At 33.9% G+C, this 21,736-nt stretch overlaps 3 protein-coding genes across 3 annotated transcripts; 1 reads left to right on the top strand and 2 right to left on the bottom strand.

The window, feature by feature from the left end:
• Window positions 1-45: 45 nt before the first annotated feature.
• Window positions 46-2,518, bottom strand: LOC109813282 (senescence-specific cysteine protease SAG39). The gene is made up of 2 exons (XM_020377451.3): window positions 936-2,518; window positions 46-860 (listed from the first exon to the last, which is right to left on the bottom strand). The coding sequence occupies exons 1-2, from the start codon at window positions 1,372-1,374 to the stop codon at window positions 271-273; spliced, it is 1,029 nt and encodes a 342-aa protein (XP_020233040.1). The 5' UTR covers window positions 1,375-2,518; the 3' UTR covers window positions 46-270.
• Window positions 2,519-3,273: 755 nt separating this feature from the next.
• On the top strand, window positions 3,274-4,906 carry LOC109813275 (senescence-specific cysteine protease SAG39). The gene is made up of 2 exons (XM_020377444.3): window positions 3,274-3,916; window positions 3,993-4,906. The coding sequence occupies exons 1-2, from the start codon at window positions 3,478-3,480 to the stop codon at window positions 4,583-4,585; spliced, it is 1,032 nt and encodes a 343-aa protein (XP_020233033.2). The 5' UTR covers window positions 3,274-3,477; the 3' UTR covers window positions 4,586-4,906.
• A 325-nt stretch (window positions 4,907-5,231) lies between these two features.
• On the bottom strand, window positions 5,232-9,543 carry LOC109813274 (ketol-acid reductoisomerase, chloroplastic). Its single transcript, XM_020377443.2, has 10 exons — window positions 9,249-9,543; window positions 9,045-9,137; window positions 7,808-7,873; window positions 7,566-7,706; window positions 7,138-7,365; window positions 6,919-7,036; window positions 6,699-6,838; window positions 6,443-6,610; window positions 6,206-6,361; window positions 5,232-5,781 (listed from the first exon to the last, which is right to left on the bottom strand). The coding sequence occupies exons 1-10, from the start codon at window positions 9,495-9,497 to the stop codon at window positions 5,413-5,415; spliced, it is 1,728 nt and encodes a 575-aa protein (XP_020233032.1). The 5' UTR covers window positions 9,498-9,543; the 3' UTR covers window positions 5,232-5,412.
• Window positions 9,544-21,736: the final 12,193 nt, after the last annotated feature.

Below are 21,736 nucleotides of genomic sequence, written 5' to 3'. Positions count from 1 at the left end.
TCTCTCCTTTTATGTTATAGTTCTGATACCTTTATCCATATGTAATAATTCATAACCATTAATCGTTTTTCATTTCATATTAATTGATTGATAAGTACAATGGTTCATGCAGGGATACAGTGTTTTTCATTTCATAGTAATAGATTGATAAGTACAATGGTTCATGCAGGGGATACAGCGATATAAACGCCCTATAGCAGGAACCAAAGCTTAAAACTTAAAAAAGGTATGTAGAATTGTAAATACTATAATGGTGTCCACATTTGTTAATTATGCAGTCGGGTAAGATGCTTGCATAGCTATACCACAAAGTCCTTCAGCAGCACTCACGCCCCTTTGCATCCTAATGTACCCTTCTTCACCCCATTCAGTTCCCCATGAGTTCTTAACCAACCAATACTCAGTCCCATCAGTAACACCATATCCCACAGCAGTGACACCGTGATCCAACTCAGTTCCACATGAACCTGTGAAAACACCACTTGTGTAAAACTGAAAGTCAGAGCCACTGGCATCAATGGCTACAGAAACTGGTTGATTTGCCACAGCTTTTTGCAGTGCCTTCTCATTGTTGGCAGGAACATCCTCATACCCAGTAATCGTAGCAGCATGGTTGCCTTCTTCATTTGCATTGCACTTTCCATCAACACCCTCATAGGGGTACTTGGCTTCTGTGTTGAGTCCATGGTTTTGGATGATGAATTTGAATGCATCATCCATAAGACCACCTTCACAGCCTTGGTCCACACCCTTTGTGTCACAATCAACAAGTTCTTGTTCTGACAAAGAGATCAATTTTCCAGTACTCAACTTATGAATTCCTTCAGTTGCTGCAACAGCAGAAAATGCCCAGCAACATCCTGCAAGGCAAATTAATAGTTAGATAATAATCATTCAATATAATTTGACTTGGTAAAAGAGTTATCAGCACTTACCACATTGGCCTTGGTCCTTGATGGGCGTAACTGCTCCTTTTTGTCTCCAATCTATAGAGGAAGGTACTGCAGTCACATTTTCATACTTGAAAGTGGTTGTCCTTATGATTGAGGAACACATGTGGCCCTTGAATCTATTTCTTGGTGCTATGAACTCCTCGTTCGTGAGGTCTGCAAATTGATTGATGCCTAGCTTGTAAGGTTTGTTGGCAGCATTGTTGAAAGCTTCAATGTAATTAACATTGTCCTTGAATATCCTGAAACGTTTTTCCCTTTCCTGAGGGTTGCTATACACTTTGCCATAGTGAGTCATCCATTGCTCATGCCTCTCATACATGGAAGCATCTTGGAGAGTGCGGCATGTGACTTGAACACCCCAGAATCCCATGCAGAAAAGCAAAGCCAGTGAAATATGATAGAAATGATTTTTGGCAACCATGGTAGCTAGCAGTGTAGTTTGACAATTATGGGAACAACTTCAGGTTAATTAGTGAAATGTGAGAAAGATGTGTTGTGGTGATACACAAGATTATTTGTGGTATTTATAGATGAGATTTTTTTTGAATATGAGTATTGTGTCCATCCGGACAAATTATTTGTCAAGGGTAACGTAGAGGCACCAGCATAGGGTGCGCGCCAGAGTAGTTTTCAAACGGATGCCTTGTGTGATTGAAGTACAAGTAAGTCAAAAGCATTAAATATATTTTAGTCAATGTAAAAATGAGTAAAAATGAGTAAAAATGTATAGATATTTAAAACAAATATAATTTATTTAACATAAAATAAATATTAGAGACTAAAAATAGTAACTTTAGATTTTAAAATAATTAAAATTAGTGAAAAATATTTTACAGCAACTAATATAAAAATTTGTTTATTTTATAAAGATAAGAAATAACAATTTTAAATTTTAAAGGAATAAAAAAAAATCTATAAACACCCAAATTAAAACTTAATTATTTTAGAATAACTAAAACATATTTAAATCTAAGTTAAAATAATTATTTATGAAATTTTGTAAAACTGCATCTACACCCTAATTTTTTAACATCTATACTATTACTAGCCTATACTATTTTTACCTTTGTACTAACTCCGAGAAACATTACGATGACACTTCTTAGACATTAATCACTTTAAAATATTAAAATAACTTTAAAATATTAAAATAACTTTAAAATATTAAAATAACTTTAAAATATTAAAATAACTTTAAAATATTAAAATAAATATAAAAAATGATATATTAAAAAATATAAGAAGTTAAAAGAAATGTTGTATTGAATAAATTTTATATTTAATTAAAGAGATTAAAAAAAATTAAAATAAATATAAAACTGACGGAGGATAGTATTTGAATTTTGAAAATAAAACACACATACACACATATATATATATAATTATATATATATATATATATATATATTTATTTATTTATTTAATACTCAGATATTATTTGCTAAACAATAGATTATTTATTTGATATATATTATTTTCTAAACAATAGATTATTTATTTGATATAAAATATATATATATATATATATAAGGCATTTACACAATAAAATAGTGAAATTCAAGATAAAAGAGTATTCAAGTGATAATGGATATAAGGGAAAATGAAGAAAGTAAAACATTTACTAAACATAGAAACATTTTGATCTATATAGAGTGATATATTAAAACATAATTTTGTATAAAAAATATAATAATTCCTATATATTAAATGTGAATGGTTATCTTATATAAAATATTTTTAGAAATTTTTCTTCAACTAGAAAGTTTTTAAAGATTATTTAAACTTTTTATCTAATTTGGTCTATATTCATAATAATTATTTATAAATTAAATTTTAATATTTTAAAATAAATTACCCATAAATAAAATAATCTTATTATATAATATAAGTTATTTATCATAAATCTAAAATATAAATTATTTGTTTAAAAATATTAACTTATATTAATTTTAAATAATATTTATATATTTAAACACAATTTATATATATAATTTATTATAAATTATAATTATATATAATAAATATTTAACCTAAATGATGCATAGAATAAAATACCAGTTATATATTTCATTTGGAAGAATGGGACTTTTCTTTTTCGGTTATGATTTAGCAATTTACCTGCACGAAGTTAAAAAAGTTTTCAAACCATTTTTATATTTCTAAACGTTTCCAATACGCACATTTACTTCGAAAGGTACTTAGGCACGGTATATCAGAAGCCTCTAGGTGCGCTTGACAAGTAATTTGTCCATTTTACCAATATCCTATCCGGAAACAAGACATGGTTACATAAAACAAAAATCCGGAAACAAGGGTTTAATTCAGAAATACTCTTAAGTACATACAAGAGAGAGGTGTTCTGAGATTTGAGTTGAAAACTAAAAGACTAATTTAGAATTCAACGTTAACGTGCATATAAGTAACACAAATAATCCTGAATACCAAGGCACAACACATCTTTCACACATTTCTCTAACCAGCCTGAACTAGTTGTTCCGTTTATTCTCACACTACACTAGTTACCATGGCTGCCAAAAATCAAATCTATCACATTTCATTGGCATTGCTTTTCTGCATTGGATTCTGGGCTTTTCAAGTCACATGTCGCACTCTCCAAGATGCCTCCATGTATGAGAGGCATGAGCAATGGATGACTCGCTATGGCAAAGTGTATACCGACCCTCAGGAAAGGAAAAAGCGTTTCAAGATATTTAAGGAGAATGTGAATTACATTGAAGCCTTCAACAATGCTGCCAATAAACCTTACAAGCTTGGCATTAATCAATTTGCAGACCTCACTAACGAGGAGTTCATAGCACCAAGAAATAGATTCAAGGGCCACATGTGTTCCTCAATCATAAGGACAACCACTTTTAAGTATGAAAATGTGACTGCAGTACCTTCCTCTATAGATTGGAGACAAAAAGGAGCAGTTACACCCATCAAAGACCAAGGCCAATGTGGTAAGTGCTTGATAACTCCTTTACCAGGTCAAATTATATTGAATGATTATTATCTAACTATTAATTTGCCTTGCAGGATGTTGCTGGGCATTTTCTGCTGTTGCAGCAACTGAAGGAATTCATAAGTTGAGTACTGGAAAATTGATCTCTTTGTCAGAACAAGAACTTGTTGATTGTGACACAAAGGGTGTGGACCAAGGCTGTGAAGGTGGTCTTATGGATGATGCATTCAAATTCATCATCCAAAACCATGGACTCAACACAGAAGCCAAGTACCCCTATGAGGGTGTTGATGGAAAGTGCAATGCAAATGAAGAAGGCAACCATGCTGCTACGATTACTGGGTATGAGGATGTTCCTGCCAACAATGAGAAGGCACTGCAAAAAGCTGTGGCAAATCAACCAGTTTCTGTAGCCATTGATGCCAGTGGCTCTGACTTTCAGTTTTACAAAAGTGGTATCTTCACAGGTTCATGTGGAACTGAGTTGGATCACGGTGTCACTGCTGTGGGATATGGTGTTAGCAATGATGGGACTGAGTATTGGTTGGTTAAGAACTCATGGGGAACTGAGTGGGGTGAAGAAGGCTATATTAGGATGCAAAGGGGCGTGAGTGCTGCTGAAGGACTCTGTGGCATAGCTATGGAAGCATCTTATCCTACTGCTTGATTGCCAACCTTGATACTACTGTTCCCTAAACTATGTACTACTTACACCTGGTAATTCTGCTAGCATTTATCAGCTACATTCACTGAAGTTTCTGTAGCCAGCGGTGCATATTCTCTACCTAAGCGATACGCCAATTATCAATACAACAAAAAAACTAATACTTCATTCTGACATCTATTTCTTTAATACTTCATTCTGGCTTCTATTATTTTAGTTACAAAATCAACACAAATGATCTCTGGAGCGTCCAAAATGCTCCCTAAAAAACCTGCATGATTCTCCCTTGGCTATCGTTTCACAAACACGATCATTAAAATAACATTGGTGTCGATCTTGAAAATAAAGAAAAGACAAGAAAATTTTGTAAGCAGCGGTGCAAAATTTACTCTAACTCAAACCGTTCTGGCTTTAGTACAAAGTAACTGCTAAACCGGATTCCAATCTAAAAAACTGTCCAGCAAAGTTAAGATGTTGTAGCTAAGATGTGTCATTTTTTCCACAAGTGAAGACTGTTTGTTGTCGACTTGTAGTTAATCCTAAGATCTTAAGATTTAGATGGCACATACACTACTTTTGCGGTGTGGATAGATCTGAAGTTAATGACCGAAACACCTAATGGAAAAATTAGTAATGAACTTCACACGTCTTTAATAACTCGTTTCTAATTCGGCATTAAGCAACACTCCTCTTATTAAAATCTCAGTACTACACAGCGAAATTACATACTTCCATACTCAACCATAGGAACAAAATTCAAACAAGACAACTGCTATTCTAAGCATTCCGAAAGGGTGATGGCTCACGACAAGGAGTGATTGGTTCAAGTTCTAATTGCTAGACTGACGCAACTCAGGACGGACAAAGTCTGCATCTGGTGGCACAGAAATGTCTACTGTAGGTCTCAGTTCCGCACAAACTTCAATGGCACCATGCACTGGGTCTGACAGGAAGTTGCTGATTAGGTCCTGGTTGATAGGTGCTCCGTTGTCCACAGCCACCAAGGCCTGCTGGGTTAGGATGTAATCAAATCGGGGAGCCCATTTCCTTGAACCCAACCTTGCCGTGGTGGAACAGTTATCAACCATGAAAGAAACACCACGAGCATGCATGAAAGGATTCAAAGAATCAACAGACTCAATGACACTCTCATTAATGATTTCTGAGTAAGAATGCCCTTTCTTCCTCAGGATTTCAATCTGGAAATTTTGTAATCATAAATTTCAAAAGCAAAACAAAATGTCAACTTAATGTTCTAATGCTAAACTAGAAAAGATAAACAAGAAGAAAAAAAAAACACAGATATCAGAATTCATAGGGAAAATATTCCATCCTTTGTCATTACTAGAGGACTAGCCAGTCCCAAGTCCCAAACTTAAGATAAAGCTCATCCAAAGTATGCAAGTAACGGTGTGTTTACCCTTGATTTGATTAAAGGGCATTATGATTTTAACCCACTAATGTAAGAGTGAATACACCATTGCTCACTTTGGATATATTCTTGCTCTAAAAGATCTTTTTCCCAAATTTATCAGTAAAATAAGGACTGCTTCCCACAGGGAATATACATACCAACTCCCAATAAACTAGCAAGAAAATTGCTAACAGAATAAGTAGACATACCTGGGCCATCATCAATGCCACGTAAACACCAGCAGTAAATGGATATAATGGGCCTAGATCGCCTGCTGGCCTTGTAGATCGGACACGCTCACCAACCCTCCACATCCTGGTCTGATCAATTTTACCCATGGGAAATGCAGGAAGACCCTCTTTTTCCTGGAAAAAAAAAATACAAGTTATAATTAAAAGCATGTTTCATAATGGCCAGCTCTAAATGGAAAGTGAATATGCACTTACATAAAAGCGACGCCCAGCCAAGACCACACTGCGAATCTCACTTCCAGCAGCAATATCCTCGTAGCACTCATACAAAATGTCCATGCAGGGATAATATGAAGCACTATATGCTTTCTCAAACTCCTTTTTTTCATCTTCAGATAAAGCATTGTATACAGCCAACATGCCCTATCCAGACAAAAGTAAATAAACAAATGAAGTTTACTCACATGTTCAGAGTTACTTCAGCACTAAAATATGTGCATGAGATCACAACCTTAGTCGAGATAATTTTGGATATAGTTCCTGTAATGGATTCCACTGTGTTGTTATAAGCCAAATCTTCACTCATTCCATGTTCAGTGTACCTCCTAAACAAGGATTCCACAGTACCATGAACAGCGCCAAGTAAAATGCCTGAAAATCATAAAAGCAGAAATTGGGTGATAAGACTTCAAAGACAACATCAAGGAACTTAGAGAGAGAGATATTCTTGCCTCTCTCCCCAAAGATGTCGCTCCTGTATTCCATCTCTAATGTAGTGGCAAATGTAAAAGGGGAACCAAGGGCAACAGACCATGCCAAAGCAATATCAGTAGCTCTGCCATCAATATCCTGCATGCAATCAATAGCACTCAGCCATGGGAAAATAATAATTCCTAGCAGGGACATCACAAGAAAGGAAGAGAAAAGAGAAAACATCACGTGAGGATCACCTGGTGGACTGCAAAACTTGAATTAATTCCAGCACCATTTATCTCTTTGCCTTGGACATACAGCCTCCTTACAGAAGGACCCATACCTTTCGGGCATACAGCAATTACACTGAATTCCTTGGGAAAATCAAGTCCCATTGACTGTAAATGCCCAAGAAGAAAACCATGGGACAGCCCCAATATGCTATTTGGCTTCATGTGGGAAAATATTTTTTCATAATTGTCTGCCTACATGATTAGAAAAAAGATTTGAGAAAGACATATAATGTCAGAAAACTGCAAAATCACCGCAACATTATGCAAGTTGTCCATTTTCATTGCCAAATGAGCTTAATTTGAAACATTAGGATATCATAACATCAACAACTTTAATACTTTATCAAAATTATTTATAAAAAAAGAAAAAGCACTGACTTCAATCAACTAACCTGCGCAGAATCAGAAATCAACAGCAGCACAAGATCACTGCCTGAGATAGTTTCCCATATATCACCCAGAGTTCCATTCTCCTCACTAAAACCAGCTGCACGAGCCTCATTAAAGGAACGAGAACCTTTCCTGAGCCCAACCTGCATTGCCAAAAAACCAACACGTTAAAATAATCAGAATTTTAAGAGAGACCAATCAATCAAAATCAAAATTTCTTCAAAACAAATCAACCCAGAATCACCTTAACCACAATATCAGACTTCGCTTCCGCAAGCGAGTCCCGCAAATTCTGCGCCTGAGCAGGTCCCTGATGAAGGCAATTCAAACAATTTCGTTAAACAAAAGTCATATTCAGCGCAGAAACGAGTAAAAAGTTAAATTTATTATTTTAATATATTTTTAGTACTTTAAATACAATAAATTTTAATTTTACTCTCTCAAAAAAAGAAAATGTTGAGGCTAGTCCGAACAAACCACAATTCAAAGTCTTACATGTGTCCGACAATACCTCAAACAGAATCACTCCAGCAAACCAAAAAACAATGTTGACTTTATTTCTGATAAATTTAATTTTTAAATAATTTTCAATTTAATAATAAAGTCATATGCATCTAAAATGATACTTTATTGCCACATAAAAACCATTTCCAAAATTTATAAAATTTATTCGAGTTTAGTAGTATATTATCAACCCATCAAAAATAGTATTAGTTTGATATGTCTTTTAAATCAACTTGCATGTTCGGTTACGCATTTAAAAAATCATGATTTCCCACTTTCCAAAGTAAAACTTGAGAAGCAACATCTGAGAAACAAGAAAGATCTTACTTTAAGGTGAACGGGCGTTTAAAAAAACAAACATGCTATATATTTAACAAGAATTTCTAATTTGTAATATCATTTTTAGAGGTTTTTCTTAGAAAAGAAAATTTTTAGAAATTTTTTTAACTTTTTATTTAATTTAATTTTTATTTATCATAATTATTTATCAATTAAATTTTAATATTTTAAAATAAATTAGCAATAAATAAAAATAATACTGAACTATAATATAAATTATTTATTATAAATCTAAAATATATAATTTATATGATTAAAAATATTTAATTTATACAAATTTTAAATATAATTTATATATTTAAATATAATATTTATTTATATAATTTATGATAAATTTTAATTATATATAGACTAAAATGCTAATGATAATTGTTATAGAACTCATTATTTTATCTTCTGATGTGATCAAAAGATAAGTAAATTTAACCATGAAAAAGCAAGCTAATGCCTAACTCCATGGTTACTCAATATTTTATCTTAACAGTCAACAAGCTTACCTAAGTTACATGTATTATTCATTCAATTTATAAAGTCCAAAACTATAAAAAAAAATTGAAAAATAAAAACCAAAATTCCGCCGCATTTCCGTTTGCATGAACTATCAATCTCATAAAACTATTTTTTATTTGTTTATTCACCTGCGAGCCCCATCCGATGACACCAATCTGCTTAATCCCTTTGAAAGCACCCGGCAACAGAGGGAACAAATCCCTGCCTCCTTTCACAATGTACTGCATGCAACGCGACGCAACAAATCATCCAAATTAAACACTTCAAATTAAGTATCCTTCATAGTTAATTACTAATTTAGGCCAAAAGGAATTAATTAAGGAGCGCGGAACCTCGTCGTGTCCCGCGAGGTGAATCTTCTCCTTCTTGAAGACGGAGGTCTCGAAGTCGAGCGACGGCGGCGGCGGAGTGACGGCGGGCGCGGCCACCATGCGAGCGGCCATGGCGACGGGATTGAGGCCGAAGCGGAGCTTCTTGGAGAACGCGAGATTGCGAACGGCGATGGAGGCTCTCGCGACGGGCTTCGCGCGGAAGGTTCTGGAAGGAGCGCAGAGTGCCGAAGACGCAGCACTCGCAGACATTTTATAGCCGATAAGAAGAGTAACAGTAGCAGCGAATGGAACAAATTATTGCAGCGAAACGGTGTGTTTTATATGTGGAGATTGGCGCCAATCACTAACGTGCGCCGCGTCTGCACATCACGACACAGCACAATGGCTCTCGCGCACGCTCACTCTGTCGGTTCTTACCTGATCTGACAGATATTTTTTAATTTTTTTTATAAATAAAATTAACGAGTTAAAAATTAATTTATATTTGTCAAACATTAATTTAACCAAACAAATAGTAAATTTAGTGTTTATTTTTTTTTGTTCGTCCCTGGAGTATCTACCGCCGATAGCAGTGATTAATCTCCTCATTACGTTAGAGGTACTTCAAAGAGTGAGATAGTTGACCCTAAAATTTAACGCGACTGCATACACGAACCTCTAACCTTGTTTAAGCGTGGATCAACCCCTATCGCTGAATCACACGCTTGGAGTTAATTTAGTGCTTGTTTGAAATGTTGATTGAACTGATATAAATGAAAATTCTCTCGTTTTAAAATAGAAAAATGAGAGGTAATAATTTATTATTTGTGATGCTTTTTTACAACATACCACACAATCTTAATGGTACTAAAACGACTTCAAATCGGAACAATAGGTAGATATTTTTTAATTGTTTCTCTGGTTTGTGTGGTTGTCGTCTACTTGTCTCTTTAGTCTTTAATGCATTATTAATGGTGGTACTTGGTACAATGATAGTATTAACTCACAGCCACAAGATGTCTCAAAGTAGAGGACTGGGTTTATTCCTTTTTGTTACCTACATAATTTAATTAATTAATTAATGAGGATAAATGGTAATAGTACTACTAGTATATATGCTATTTTTTATACGAAGAATTTGGTTGTAAATTTTTTTTTTTTTAGGATATCCGTTTACCTAAGTGGATTTAGATTTATTATGTTTAATAATTTATATTTTATATTAAATTTTAATGATTTGTCAAATTTAAAATTCTTAATATATAAATTAAATTTATAAATTTTTAAAAATTTAAAATTTATTTAATACTTTATTTTTTTAATTCAATAAATATATTAGCCTATAAGAGTAACATACTAAAAATGATTATTGTATTAATTAAAGTGTGAAGATAAATTGAAATTAGTCTTCAAGTAAGGGATTGTTAGAAGTGATCAACAACACCACCTAAAAAAAAGGTGAATAATGATGTTTTTATTAAAAAAAATATATTATAAAGATGGTAATAAACATAAAAACAAGAAAAGGAATGAGCAGGAGGTGGCTTCTACGTATGTGTATAAATAAGACACCTCATTTGGTCTTTAATTCATTCCAACAATGAGAAAGAAAAATATAGATAGAGTAAAGAAAAAAATTTAGCGAGAAAAATGTTATTCTTATTTTTAGTGTGTGTAAATTGATTTATAAATAAACATTGTTTTTAACTTTTTTCTTTGAATAAAAGGTTTTCAATAAATCAGAAATGCAAATATAATTGACTAAACTTCATTATCAGTTCTACATGTTTTGATATTTTGTATCTATTTCATTTTTCATAAATCTAAAATTAAAATGATATATGTAATTCTTTTACAAATTTAACCTGAAAAATATTGATTAAATTGAATAATAAATATAAGTAAACCAACTCAAATGAACAAACACGCATAGAGATTTGAGCTTTGTGAACTTGTCAAAATATAGATTTTGGTTCATTTTTAGAGAAGCTCTCTTAGAACATTTATAATGGAAATTGCTTATAAGCAACTCTCATCCACTTTAAATAGATTTTACTATGTTATATTACTCGTAAGCAATTCTTGTGTCATGCTTATTTCTGGTTTTTTTCTTATTGTTCCGGCATGGAGGGGAGATGTTTCTCCAACTAATCACACCACTTCATGTCAAAGATCCATACACCCAACCAAGCTCTGTTGCTTCAGCAAGGGATGGAGCTAAAAAAATTTCTCCTTTTTATATCACATAAACCTACTCCAATTAAATTTTTTTATTAAATACGATGCTTACATATAAAAAATTGATTAAAAAACCTCTACAGGAGGTGCTCTTAGATGTTCAAGTTCAGGTTGTTAAGGCTTCAAATATCATCATACACATAAAGAATTCAAATGCAAAGTTTTGGTTTGGTGAAAATTGCTTTTGGGTGGATGAACTTAAACGTATGAGCATAAATAAAGTTTGATCATAGGATTTCGTTTGATTTAAATTTGCTAAGAATTTGCATTTTAATATTTGGACAAAATACAGAAATGTATACGAAAAGACAAAAACTAGTTTAAGGGGGGAAATGGTAACTTTAGTAAAAAAATTGCAAAAAATAATATAAAAGAGAAATTATAACAGTATAAGTAATAAGTGAGAGTCCAAGCTCATTTCAATTGATTGAGAGTGTGAGTATTTTAAACTCTCTAGATATCTGTGTTCAATTTTCTTATATATGTATATATATAAATTAAAAAAGTGTGCAAATAACAATTACTTTTTGTTGTGTTTTTATTTACTTAGAATGGGCTCAGATAGCCCAAATCCAAAAGTAAAATATTGAAGAAGGAAAAGGCAGATGATAAACACACCTCTATTCTCGTATAAATACACCCCCTTTTTTAAAAAAAATATATAAAATGTCTAAATTACTCTTTTAAAAAAATAAAATTCTTAAATTTACACCTCCCTTCCCCGCACCCCCTTTCCCCGCACCCCACACTCCACACCCCTCTTCTTCCCAAAGCCTCTTTTCGCTCAATGTCATTAAGCAATATACTTTTACAGTCATTCTGAATAGAAAAAAAGGATTAGCCCTACCATAACCAATATAAGAAAGGTTCTTTTACAATCATTAGCATTCCAGAAAGTACTTTTACAGTCATTAGCATTCCAGAAAGTACTTTCCGGAATAGAAATTATTGTTCATATAATTCCAGAAAGAACTTTCCGTAATAGTAACTTTAATATTATGGAAAGTACTTTCCGGAATTATGTAGAATTGAACACACTTGCATTGCTTGTTATCTGCTAGATTAATTACCTTTTGCTTGAGGACAAGCAAGGTTCTAAGTTTGGGGGAGTTGTTAAGTCTCAATTTTACCTCTTTTTGGATGAGATTTATTGAACAAATTCCACTCATCCTTTGAACCATTGCAATATAATTGTTCTCTTTTTGGTTCATTTTGTGTGCAGATATAACTAACCCAAATTTAGCTAACAATACCTTAATACACCTCATTTTTGTGCAGGTATTGAGCTAGAGAAGTGAGGATTGAAGATTCTTAGGATTGGGAATCCAAGAGGCTAAGGAGCAGAGAAGAAATTGCGCCGGGCGCAAGATGACTTGCGCCGGGCTTGAGAAGAATAGAGTCTGGAAGCCATGGCACCGGGCAAGAGAATACACGCGCCGGGCGTGGTCGAGACAGAGAGTGCATGAAACTCTCTGGAAGACATCGCGCCGGGCGTAAAAGGAAATTGCGCCGGGCTTACATTGAGGCAAAAAGTGCACAGAAGAGTCCGCGCCAGGCGCGAAGACTTACACGTCGGGCGCGAAACCCTAATCTGATCTCCCTGGCTCGTATTTGAAGCCATTTTCGGGGGAGAAACCCCCATTCTCACATTGGGCGCCTCCAGGAGCTGCGGAAGGGATTCCCAGGGCTTGGGATTGTCCGTGTGCGGATCTTTCCTTCGGTTCTTCACTTCCTCTTCCATCTCTATTTTTGTATTTTCCCTCATTGTTGTGAGTGGTTTCACCCAATTTTTGTGGGGTTAGATGTAACCAACGTACTCTATTGTAATCTTTACGGTTTTAATGATATATATACATGTTGTTTTATTCTTTGTTGTGTTTGTTTCTATTCTTAATGCTTGCTTTGGATTGATCACCCTTTGCATGATTTAAGGTTCCATGGGTATTGGAAAATAACCTTTGAAACTAGTTCTGAAACATATGCCTAGTGGTGATTGTATCTAGGGATAGAGCTTGACCCATTAGTAGTCTTAAACCCTAGCCCGTAATGCGGGTGTAGATATTGGGTACTCAAGGGATTGATATTCAATATCCGCACCTAGGCTCTTTCTCTAAGGGATTAGGTTTGAGTAAATTCTTGGGTTGACTAAGCAATGAATTCAACAAGAGATTAAGGATACATTAGTGTTACGTTTGGTGAAATCTGACCCCCACAACCTCACAATACCACAATACCATTCCTTACCTTTTCCACTCACAAAACAATATTTATTTACAGCTTTCATTCCAATAGTCACAACTTTGAATTCACTGCACAAACTATGAAATTGGAATTATTCTTTAGTCACGAATAGTCAATAAATGCTTATATTACCTTCTAATCCCTGTGGATACGATATTTTTACTACTTGAACGGCCGGTATACTTGCCGTGTTTGAGACCGTTGATTGAATCAAACTGATTTACAATTATAACAAAAGTACTTCAACGGAAATCTCAACAAGTTTTTGGCGCCGTTGCTGGGGATTAGAATGGCGATTTAGTATTTGTAGCTATTTGTGACTTATTCTTTTGTTTTTATTGTTATTTTTATTTGTGTGCTGGCAATGAATTGTTGAAGCTAACCTGTGCACTCTAGTCCTCTGTTTTCTCTTGTATGCAAGGTACTGTGAACTAGATTGACCAATTCCTCTGAGCAGCTGCTGAGCAATCCTCAGATTGAGCACAAAGCAAGGAGGAACAAGAGCAACAGGAGGAGAAGGAGAGTAGAGCACTTCAAGTTGGTCACCGTCAGGCTCGGGACAGTAAGCAAGCGCTTCCTGGGAGGCAACCCAGAGATCTGAACTGTGTTTTAGATTTGTGTTGCATGTTGTTCTGTGATATATGTGTTGTTTTTTATTATGTGTTGGATTGTGTTATATGTTGTTTGATGTTATATATGTTTTGTGTTATATGTTGTTGTGTTATGTGTTGTTTGTGTTAATTGTTAAGTGTTTGAATCATGTTTGAATGAGTAAATATAGGGTATATTTTGTTTGGAGTGTGAGAGATGAGGTAACTCTGTTTCCGGGTGGTTATAAGGCCTCCTTTCAAAGCAAATTTAGGCAAAACTGACCATATCAGGGTTACGCGCCCGGCGCGATTTACCTCACGCCCAGCGCAAGACTTGAATTATGGTCTCTAGAACCACCACGCCGGGCACAATTGAAATTGTGCTCAGCGCGACATCAGTCACGCCCGGCGCGATATCAGAGTTGAAACCTCTATTATTTTTTTACTGATAACAAGCCCGGCGCGCCTGTGTCGCGCCCGGCGCGCACTCTCCTGATACCCCATATTTATCTATTTCCAATCATGCTTCTTTGTGTTTGTTTGTTGTGTTTAATTTTGGTCTAAGGATGTTCTTCATCTTGGTTATAATTGCATGGTCATCACTGTGTTTAATTGTTATGCTCACCATGTTCTTTCATGATTATACTCTTTCACCACTTCTGGTTACTAGAACTTTCAGGCATATACTGGTTGGCCTGGGGACCAGGCTCCTAAGTTTGGGGGAGTGGAGCTGCTGATGCAGACGGAGCCAATGATGGTGGAGCAGCCCCTGAAGATGATGATGACCAGACCCCATAGATGGAAGCAGATGGAGCCTACCTTAGTTTACCTTTGTCTATTGCAATTTATTTTTCTGTCTTTTATTTTTAGTATTTAACTATTTTTATATATAGTCTTTTTGGTGATTACTTTGTTGGTTCTTTTGTGAATAGTCTGCCTTAGCATGGTTTTTAATCTTGTTGATACTTGTTTTGCTTGTGGTCGATTCTGGATTATAGTTTGCTTGATGTTTATGGTGTGTGTACCTTAGACATTTTCAAGTCACGTTAGATCTTTAGTTCATGACTAGTTGCATGCGGGTTTCAATGTTGATCATAGAACTGAGCTGAGTTTGATAATTTGTGGATGCATAGCCGGGTGAGGTTTAAGCCTAAATACTTATGAGTGAACTACGCTTAAGTTTCATGATAGACTTTGCTTGAGTTTCCCTGGTGGTTTGCTTATGTTGTGCACTTATATGATCAAGGCATTCACATTTCCATATTTTGTTAACCATCTAAGCCAAAAAGCCATATCCACTTTCCACTTGACCCATACCTTCCTAAGCCTAAACACCACACCTTCTATTTGTCCCAAACCATGAAAAATTAACCATAACCTTTGCCTTGGTTAAGAGAGCAAATTGATGACATCAAATAAGTTTGGGGGAGTTGAAGAATGGGGAATTTTGGGAAGAAGAAAGTATGTGGTCAGCTATTCAAAAAAAAAAAAAAGAGAAAAAAAAAGCAAAACAAAAATAAAAAGGCTAATGGCTTGGATCCGGTAAAGGGCATGTGCCAAAATGTGTAATGGGGTAAGGAGAGGGACATCATTGTAAAATCTTATTTGCTCTCTTAAGCTATAGCACCTTCAATCCTTGAAAAACCATAAAACTGCTAATGCTTGACCCTGCTTGACCCAGAATTGCCCTAATAATGACCTTGTGATGAGTGCCTGCATTTGTTTTACCACTGGTTTCATTTGGAAACGAAGAGCAAAGTTGAATCATGTGGCGTGAGTAGTAGATATGAGAGAAACACTCACCCTGATACACTAGTGTGCATAGAGAGAAACACTTTCCTAGTGAGGATGTATACACAGATAGTCATTACTCTTCTCAGCTCTTTGATCTCTTTTGAAACCTTTGTTTGCACCTTGTCATGTTCCATTGCAACAATTGTGACTGAAAGTTCATCTGAGGTTCATGCTTGCGAAAGGAAAGTATAAGTGAACTATGATGTAGAATTGAACACACTTGCATTGCTTGTTATCTGCTAGATTAATTACCTTTTGCTTGAGGACAAGCAAGGTTCTAAGTTTGGGGGAGTTGTTAAGTCTCAATTTTACCTCTTTTTGGATGAGATTTATTGAACAAATTCCACTCATCCTTTGAACCATTGCAATATAATTGTTCTCTTTTTGGTTCATTTTGTGTGCAGATATAACTAACCCAAATTTAGCTAACAATACCTTAATACACCTCATTTTTGTGCAGGTATTGAGCTAGAGAAGTGAGGATTGAAGATTCTTAGGATTGGGAATCCAAGAGGCTAAGGAGCAGAGAAGAAATTGCGCCGGGCGCAAGATGACTCGCGCCGGGCTTGAGAAGAATAGAGTCTGGAAGCCATGGCACCGGGCAAGAGAATACACGCGTCGGGCGTGGTCGAGACAGAGAGTGCATGAAACTCTCTGGAAGACATCGCGCCAGGCGTAAAAGGAAATTGCGCCGGGCTTACACTGAGGCAAAAAGTGCACAGAAGAGTCCGCGCCAGGCGCGAAGACTTACACGTCGGGCGCGAAACCCTAATCTGATCTCCCTGGCTCGTATTTGAAGCCATTTTCGGGGGAGAAACCCCCATTCTCACATTGGGCGCCTCCAGGAGCTGTGGAAGGGATTCCCAGGGCTTGGGATCGTCCGTGTGCGGATCTTTCCTTCGGTTCTTCACTTCCTCTTCAATCTCTATTTTTGTATTTGCCCTCATTGTTGTGAGTGGTTTCACCCAATTTTTGTGGGGTTAGATGTAACCAACGTACTCTATTGTAATCTTTACGGTTTTAATGATATATATACATGTTGTTTTATTCTTTGTTGTGTTTGTTTCTATTCTTAATGCTTGCTTTGGATTGATCACCCTTTGCATGATTTAAGGTTCCATGGGTATTGGAAAATAACCTTTGAAACTAGTTCTGAAACATATGCCTAGTGGTGATTGTATCTAGGGATAGAGCTTGACCCATTAGTAGTCTTAAACCCTAGCCCGTAATGCGGGTGTAGATATTGGGTACTCAAGGGATTGATATTCAATATCCGCACCTAGGCTCTTTCTCTAAGGGATTAGGTTTGAGTAAATTCTTGGGTTGACTAAGCAATGAATTCAACAAGAGATTAAGGATACATTAGTGTTACGTTTGGTGAAATCTGACCCCCACAACCTCACAATACCACAATATCATTCCTTACCTTTTCCACTCACAAAACAATATTTATTTACAGCTTTCATTCCAATAGTCACAACTTTGAATTCACTGCACAAACTATGAAATTGGAATTATTCTTTAGTCACGAATAGTCAATAAATGCTTATATTACCTTCTAATCCCTGTGGATACGATATTTTTACTACTTGAACGGCCGGTATACTTGTCGTGTTTGAGACCGTTGATTGAATCAAACTGATTTACAATTATAACAAAAGTACTTCAACGGAAATCTCAACAGTGTGCGAGGTGCGGTAAAAAAAAAGAAGAAGAGGAGTGCCAGAAAGAGAAAGAAGAGGGGTGCGCAATGTCAGCAGGTGGTCTTGTAAGAGAAAGACTCTTACTTGTTCTATGGAAAGACACACTAGTACAAAAATGACTTTTAAAATCGGAGTTTTAAAATCAGTCATAAGGTAGTCATTTTAAAAGTGACGCGGTGACCTGTACTGCAACAGAACGACCCCAGAACGTCCCGTTCTGCAAGCAGAATGGCCTGTACTGCTTTCAGTACGGCCCGTACTGCAAGCAGAACGGCCTGTACTGCTTGCCGAACGGGCCGTTCTGCAAGCAACACGGGGCGTTCTGCAATCAGAACGGACCGTTCTTCTTGCAGAAGGCCCGTTCTGGTGCTGTTCTGTGCGGGGAAGGGGGTGCGGGGAAGGGAGGTGTAAATTTAGGAATTTTATTTTTTTTAAAAGGGTAATTTAGACATTTTATATTTTTTTTTAAGAAAGGGGGTGTATTTATATACGAGAGTGGAGGTATGTTTATCATCTACCGAAGAAAAATAAAGAAATAAAATCAGTCATGGGTTTAGGTGGCCCAATTTCAAAAAATGGAAAAGTTCAAAACAAATAGAAATAGCTTTTGGATTCAAATGGCTCAATTTGAAGATGAAAATAAAAGTGGAGATATTTTTTTTTTCTGATCCATTATGTCTATTATGAATCAGATAATAAAAGTTATTAAAATGAGTTAAATAAAAAAATTCCTTTTCTTTTAAAATGGTTTCACCTTGTCTAATCTGAAAGAGTAATAATAATAGTAATAAATAAATAATAGTAATAAATAAATAAATAATAATAATAATAATAATAATAATATTAATAATAATAATCTTGTTCTGAATTAACTTAATGATGGGAAGGAAACTGACTTGGTTTGAAATTTATTATTCATTAGAAAAAGTGGAAAGGTAAGAAATAAAGTGATAAGACATAACTCAAAATTGGGTGTTCACGATATTTATATTAATAATTGAATTTTTTTGGCAAAAAATGAATTTTGTTAAAGACTACCACTGGAGACTCATTCGATTCAAAATCACATTAGTATAACATTTTTTTCAGTGAAACATGGTTTAATTATTATAATTATCAATAAAAGTATAATTAGCAATGTCTTGAAAATAGTAAATATTTTTAATGACTAAAAAATAAACAGTTTCTTATTACTTTCTATTTTTTTTAGCTAATGCTAGCTGCATCTATCTCAACAAAATGTCAAACTTTGTGACCCATGTTTGCAACCTGAGACAATTTTTCATTTTTGTTAATGAAAAACTCGAGTCAAGTTTAGTTAGTAATTTTCAATAATTAATACATAGTTGTTTAGTGTGAGAGAATCTAATTGGATATGACCCCTTAAAGAGTTGTTTAGTGTCTATATCAATTATATGGACCATAGATAATAATCTTAATGTCAAAGCCAGTGATTAAAAAGGGTTTATTAAATTAGAATAGGGATTGCATGGATCTTTAGCCTAGAGAGGGTATATAAAAACCCACAAAATTTGCTTTATTTAGACACGTTCTCCAACAATGCGTCACTCCAAAAGAAAATTCAAGCACATTGCACTTTGCAGATATGCAAGAGACAGAAAAGTAAATTGTGGAAATAAGAAAACCAATTGAGAGATCACATAGGATCCCAATTATCAATGCTAATTTCTATTGATATTATTATTTGAATGGGAAAACATTAACTAGTGGTGGTTAAGGAATTCAAAATATATAGAAGGTTAGATAGACCCTTATTTGATTTATGTTAAATCATGAATCATTTAAGAATTAATTAGAATATAGTTGTTTCACTTTAATAAGTAATATTAAATTTAAATACCTAATATACATGTATATTAAATATTTAGAAGTAAAATTTTATCTTTTCTCAAACAAGATTCTACCCATAAAAGATACTTAGAAGTATTAATAAAGTATGATTTAGCTGGTAAATAACTTTATTTCTTAAATATGTCATTAGTGATTCAATTTTTTGTATGTGTGTATAAAAAAAATATTTGTTGAAAAAGATCAACCTCTTACAATATAAATAGATTTCAATAGTTTAGAAAACTATTCCTTAACTTTCAACCAGATGATACCTTACTTTAAAAAGAAAACTTGTAGTTTATATAAAAAAAAATGATAAATGATGGATAATATACCTGAAAGACTTGGCTCTCATGACTCAATAAGATTCCCTTCAAAATTTGCTAAAATCTGCATTTGTCATTATCCAAACTGTTTTTGTAGGTGGGTGAGAGAGGGTTTATTTTGCCGTCTCACTGTGTGTGTGGACAAATTCATTGTTCATTTCCAAAAATGCTAAATTTGGTTATATCAATTCCAACAAGCATATCCAGCAGTGAATCTTGAGCACTATAGAACTGTGTCCAGCAACTAGGATGTCTTTATTGAGACTGAATTTGAAGACTATTGCCACAACCTTTCTGGATTTGCTAGATATAAGCCCTAGATTGGTGTATGGTTTGGACACATTCACCTTGGTTTTGATTCACTAAATGCATGCATGGTGTTTTTCAACAAATGTTATCCATTTTGTTGATGATGAATTTCTGTAAGAGAATATAGTGATGATAATTAGTAAAATTTTCTCTTTCAATCATATTTTTTCTATTTATAAAATTTGAATTCAGGATGTTTGTATCAAAAAATCGAATATAACAATTTGTTATTCTTCACTTCCACCACTTTGAACTAAAAAATGAGGGTAAATTTTTGAATTGTGTAAATTAAATCTCAACATTAATAGAGTATTGCACTAGCCAAAGTGTGTTGAAAAAAAGTGTCATTATGTACCATTTGTTTTTTCTGTTGTCTCAAGACAGATCTAGGTTAGAAAAGAGTAGTTTGTTTGTTTTCAAGACAAAAACTTCTGTGTTTAAAGTCACTTTTTCTGAAGCCAAAATTTTTACTTCCTATAAAATGTGGTTTGGGGTGAACTATTTTTTTTTTCTTCTTCAATGTGATGTGTGTCTAAATTAATTATAATATAGAATGACAAGTTCTATATAAGAAAAGACAGAGTTGTTTTTGTTTTTTTTCTTTTCCCTTTTATAGTAATAGTTTACATTACAATAATAAAAAAAAAATAATAGTGTACACCAGCATTCAATAATGTTATAACAAAAGATAAGAAAATCCAATTAGAATAGAAGTTTACTAAATCAAATTAAATCCAACAAAGTCTATGTAAAAGATAAACCAAATAAAACAAACTTATTCTAAATTAGATAAATCTCTAATTACAAATTAACCATAAATCAAACACCATAATTAACTAGGAAATCAAAATCTTGAATTCATAAATCAAATAACTTGCCAAGTTGCTTAAGTTGATTCTTAAAATAAGCAACTTTAAAATGCCCTTGAAACAAAAGTTTTTTTATTATTTATTTTTTTTATAGAAGTTGTTCATATATATATATATATATATATATAGATAGATGTATAGATAAAAAAATCTGGTGAAGTTTTTTTTTTAAATAGATGAAACTGATATTCATTTCAAATATAAAAGTGGCACAAGGAATAGCATTACAAAATATTTAAATAAAAAAGTAACAATTGGTACACTTCTAAACTAGTAAAATTTAAATGTAGATGCAGTATAGCCAGTGACGAATGTAGAAATTTTAGATAGTGGGGACAATAATTATTTATATATTTATAATGTTAAAAATTTTACATATAACTTTTAAAAGTATAAATATATATCATAATTATTTTTTACAAATTTTTATAACTATGCTTAGATTAAAGATGAAAATAAGTTAAGTCAGACTATGTTATATTATAATTTAGTAAGTTTGAACCTAAATTTTTTTAAAATACATGTCCTAAATATGACTTATTTATCTATCATAGACATTTTTTTTTAAATATTTGGTTAGAACTACAA

This window comes from Cajanus cajan, chromosome 8 (assembly GCF_000230855.2).
Source record: "Cajanus cajan strain Asha chromosome 8, NIPB_CcT2T_4, whole genome shotgun sequence".
Lineage (NCBI taxonomy): Eukaryota > Viridiplantae > Streptophyta > Magnoliopsida > Fabales > Fabaceae > Cajanus > Cajanus cajan.
Note: the sequence above shows the minus strand (reverse complement) of the source record. Positions and strands in the feature narration are given on the sequence as shown.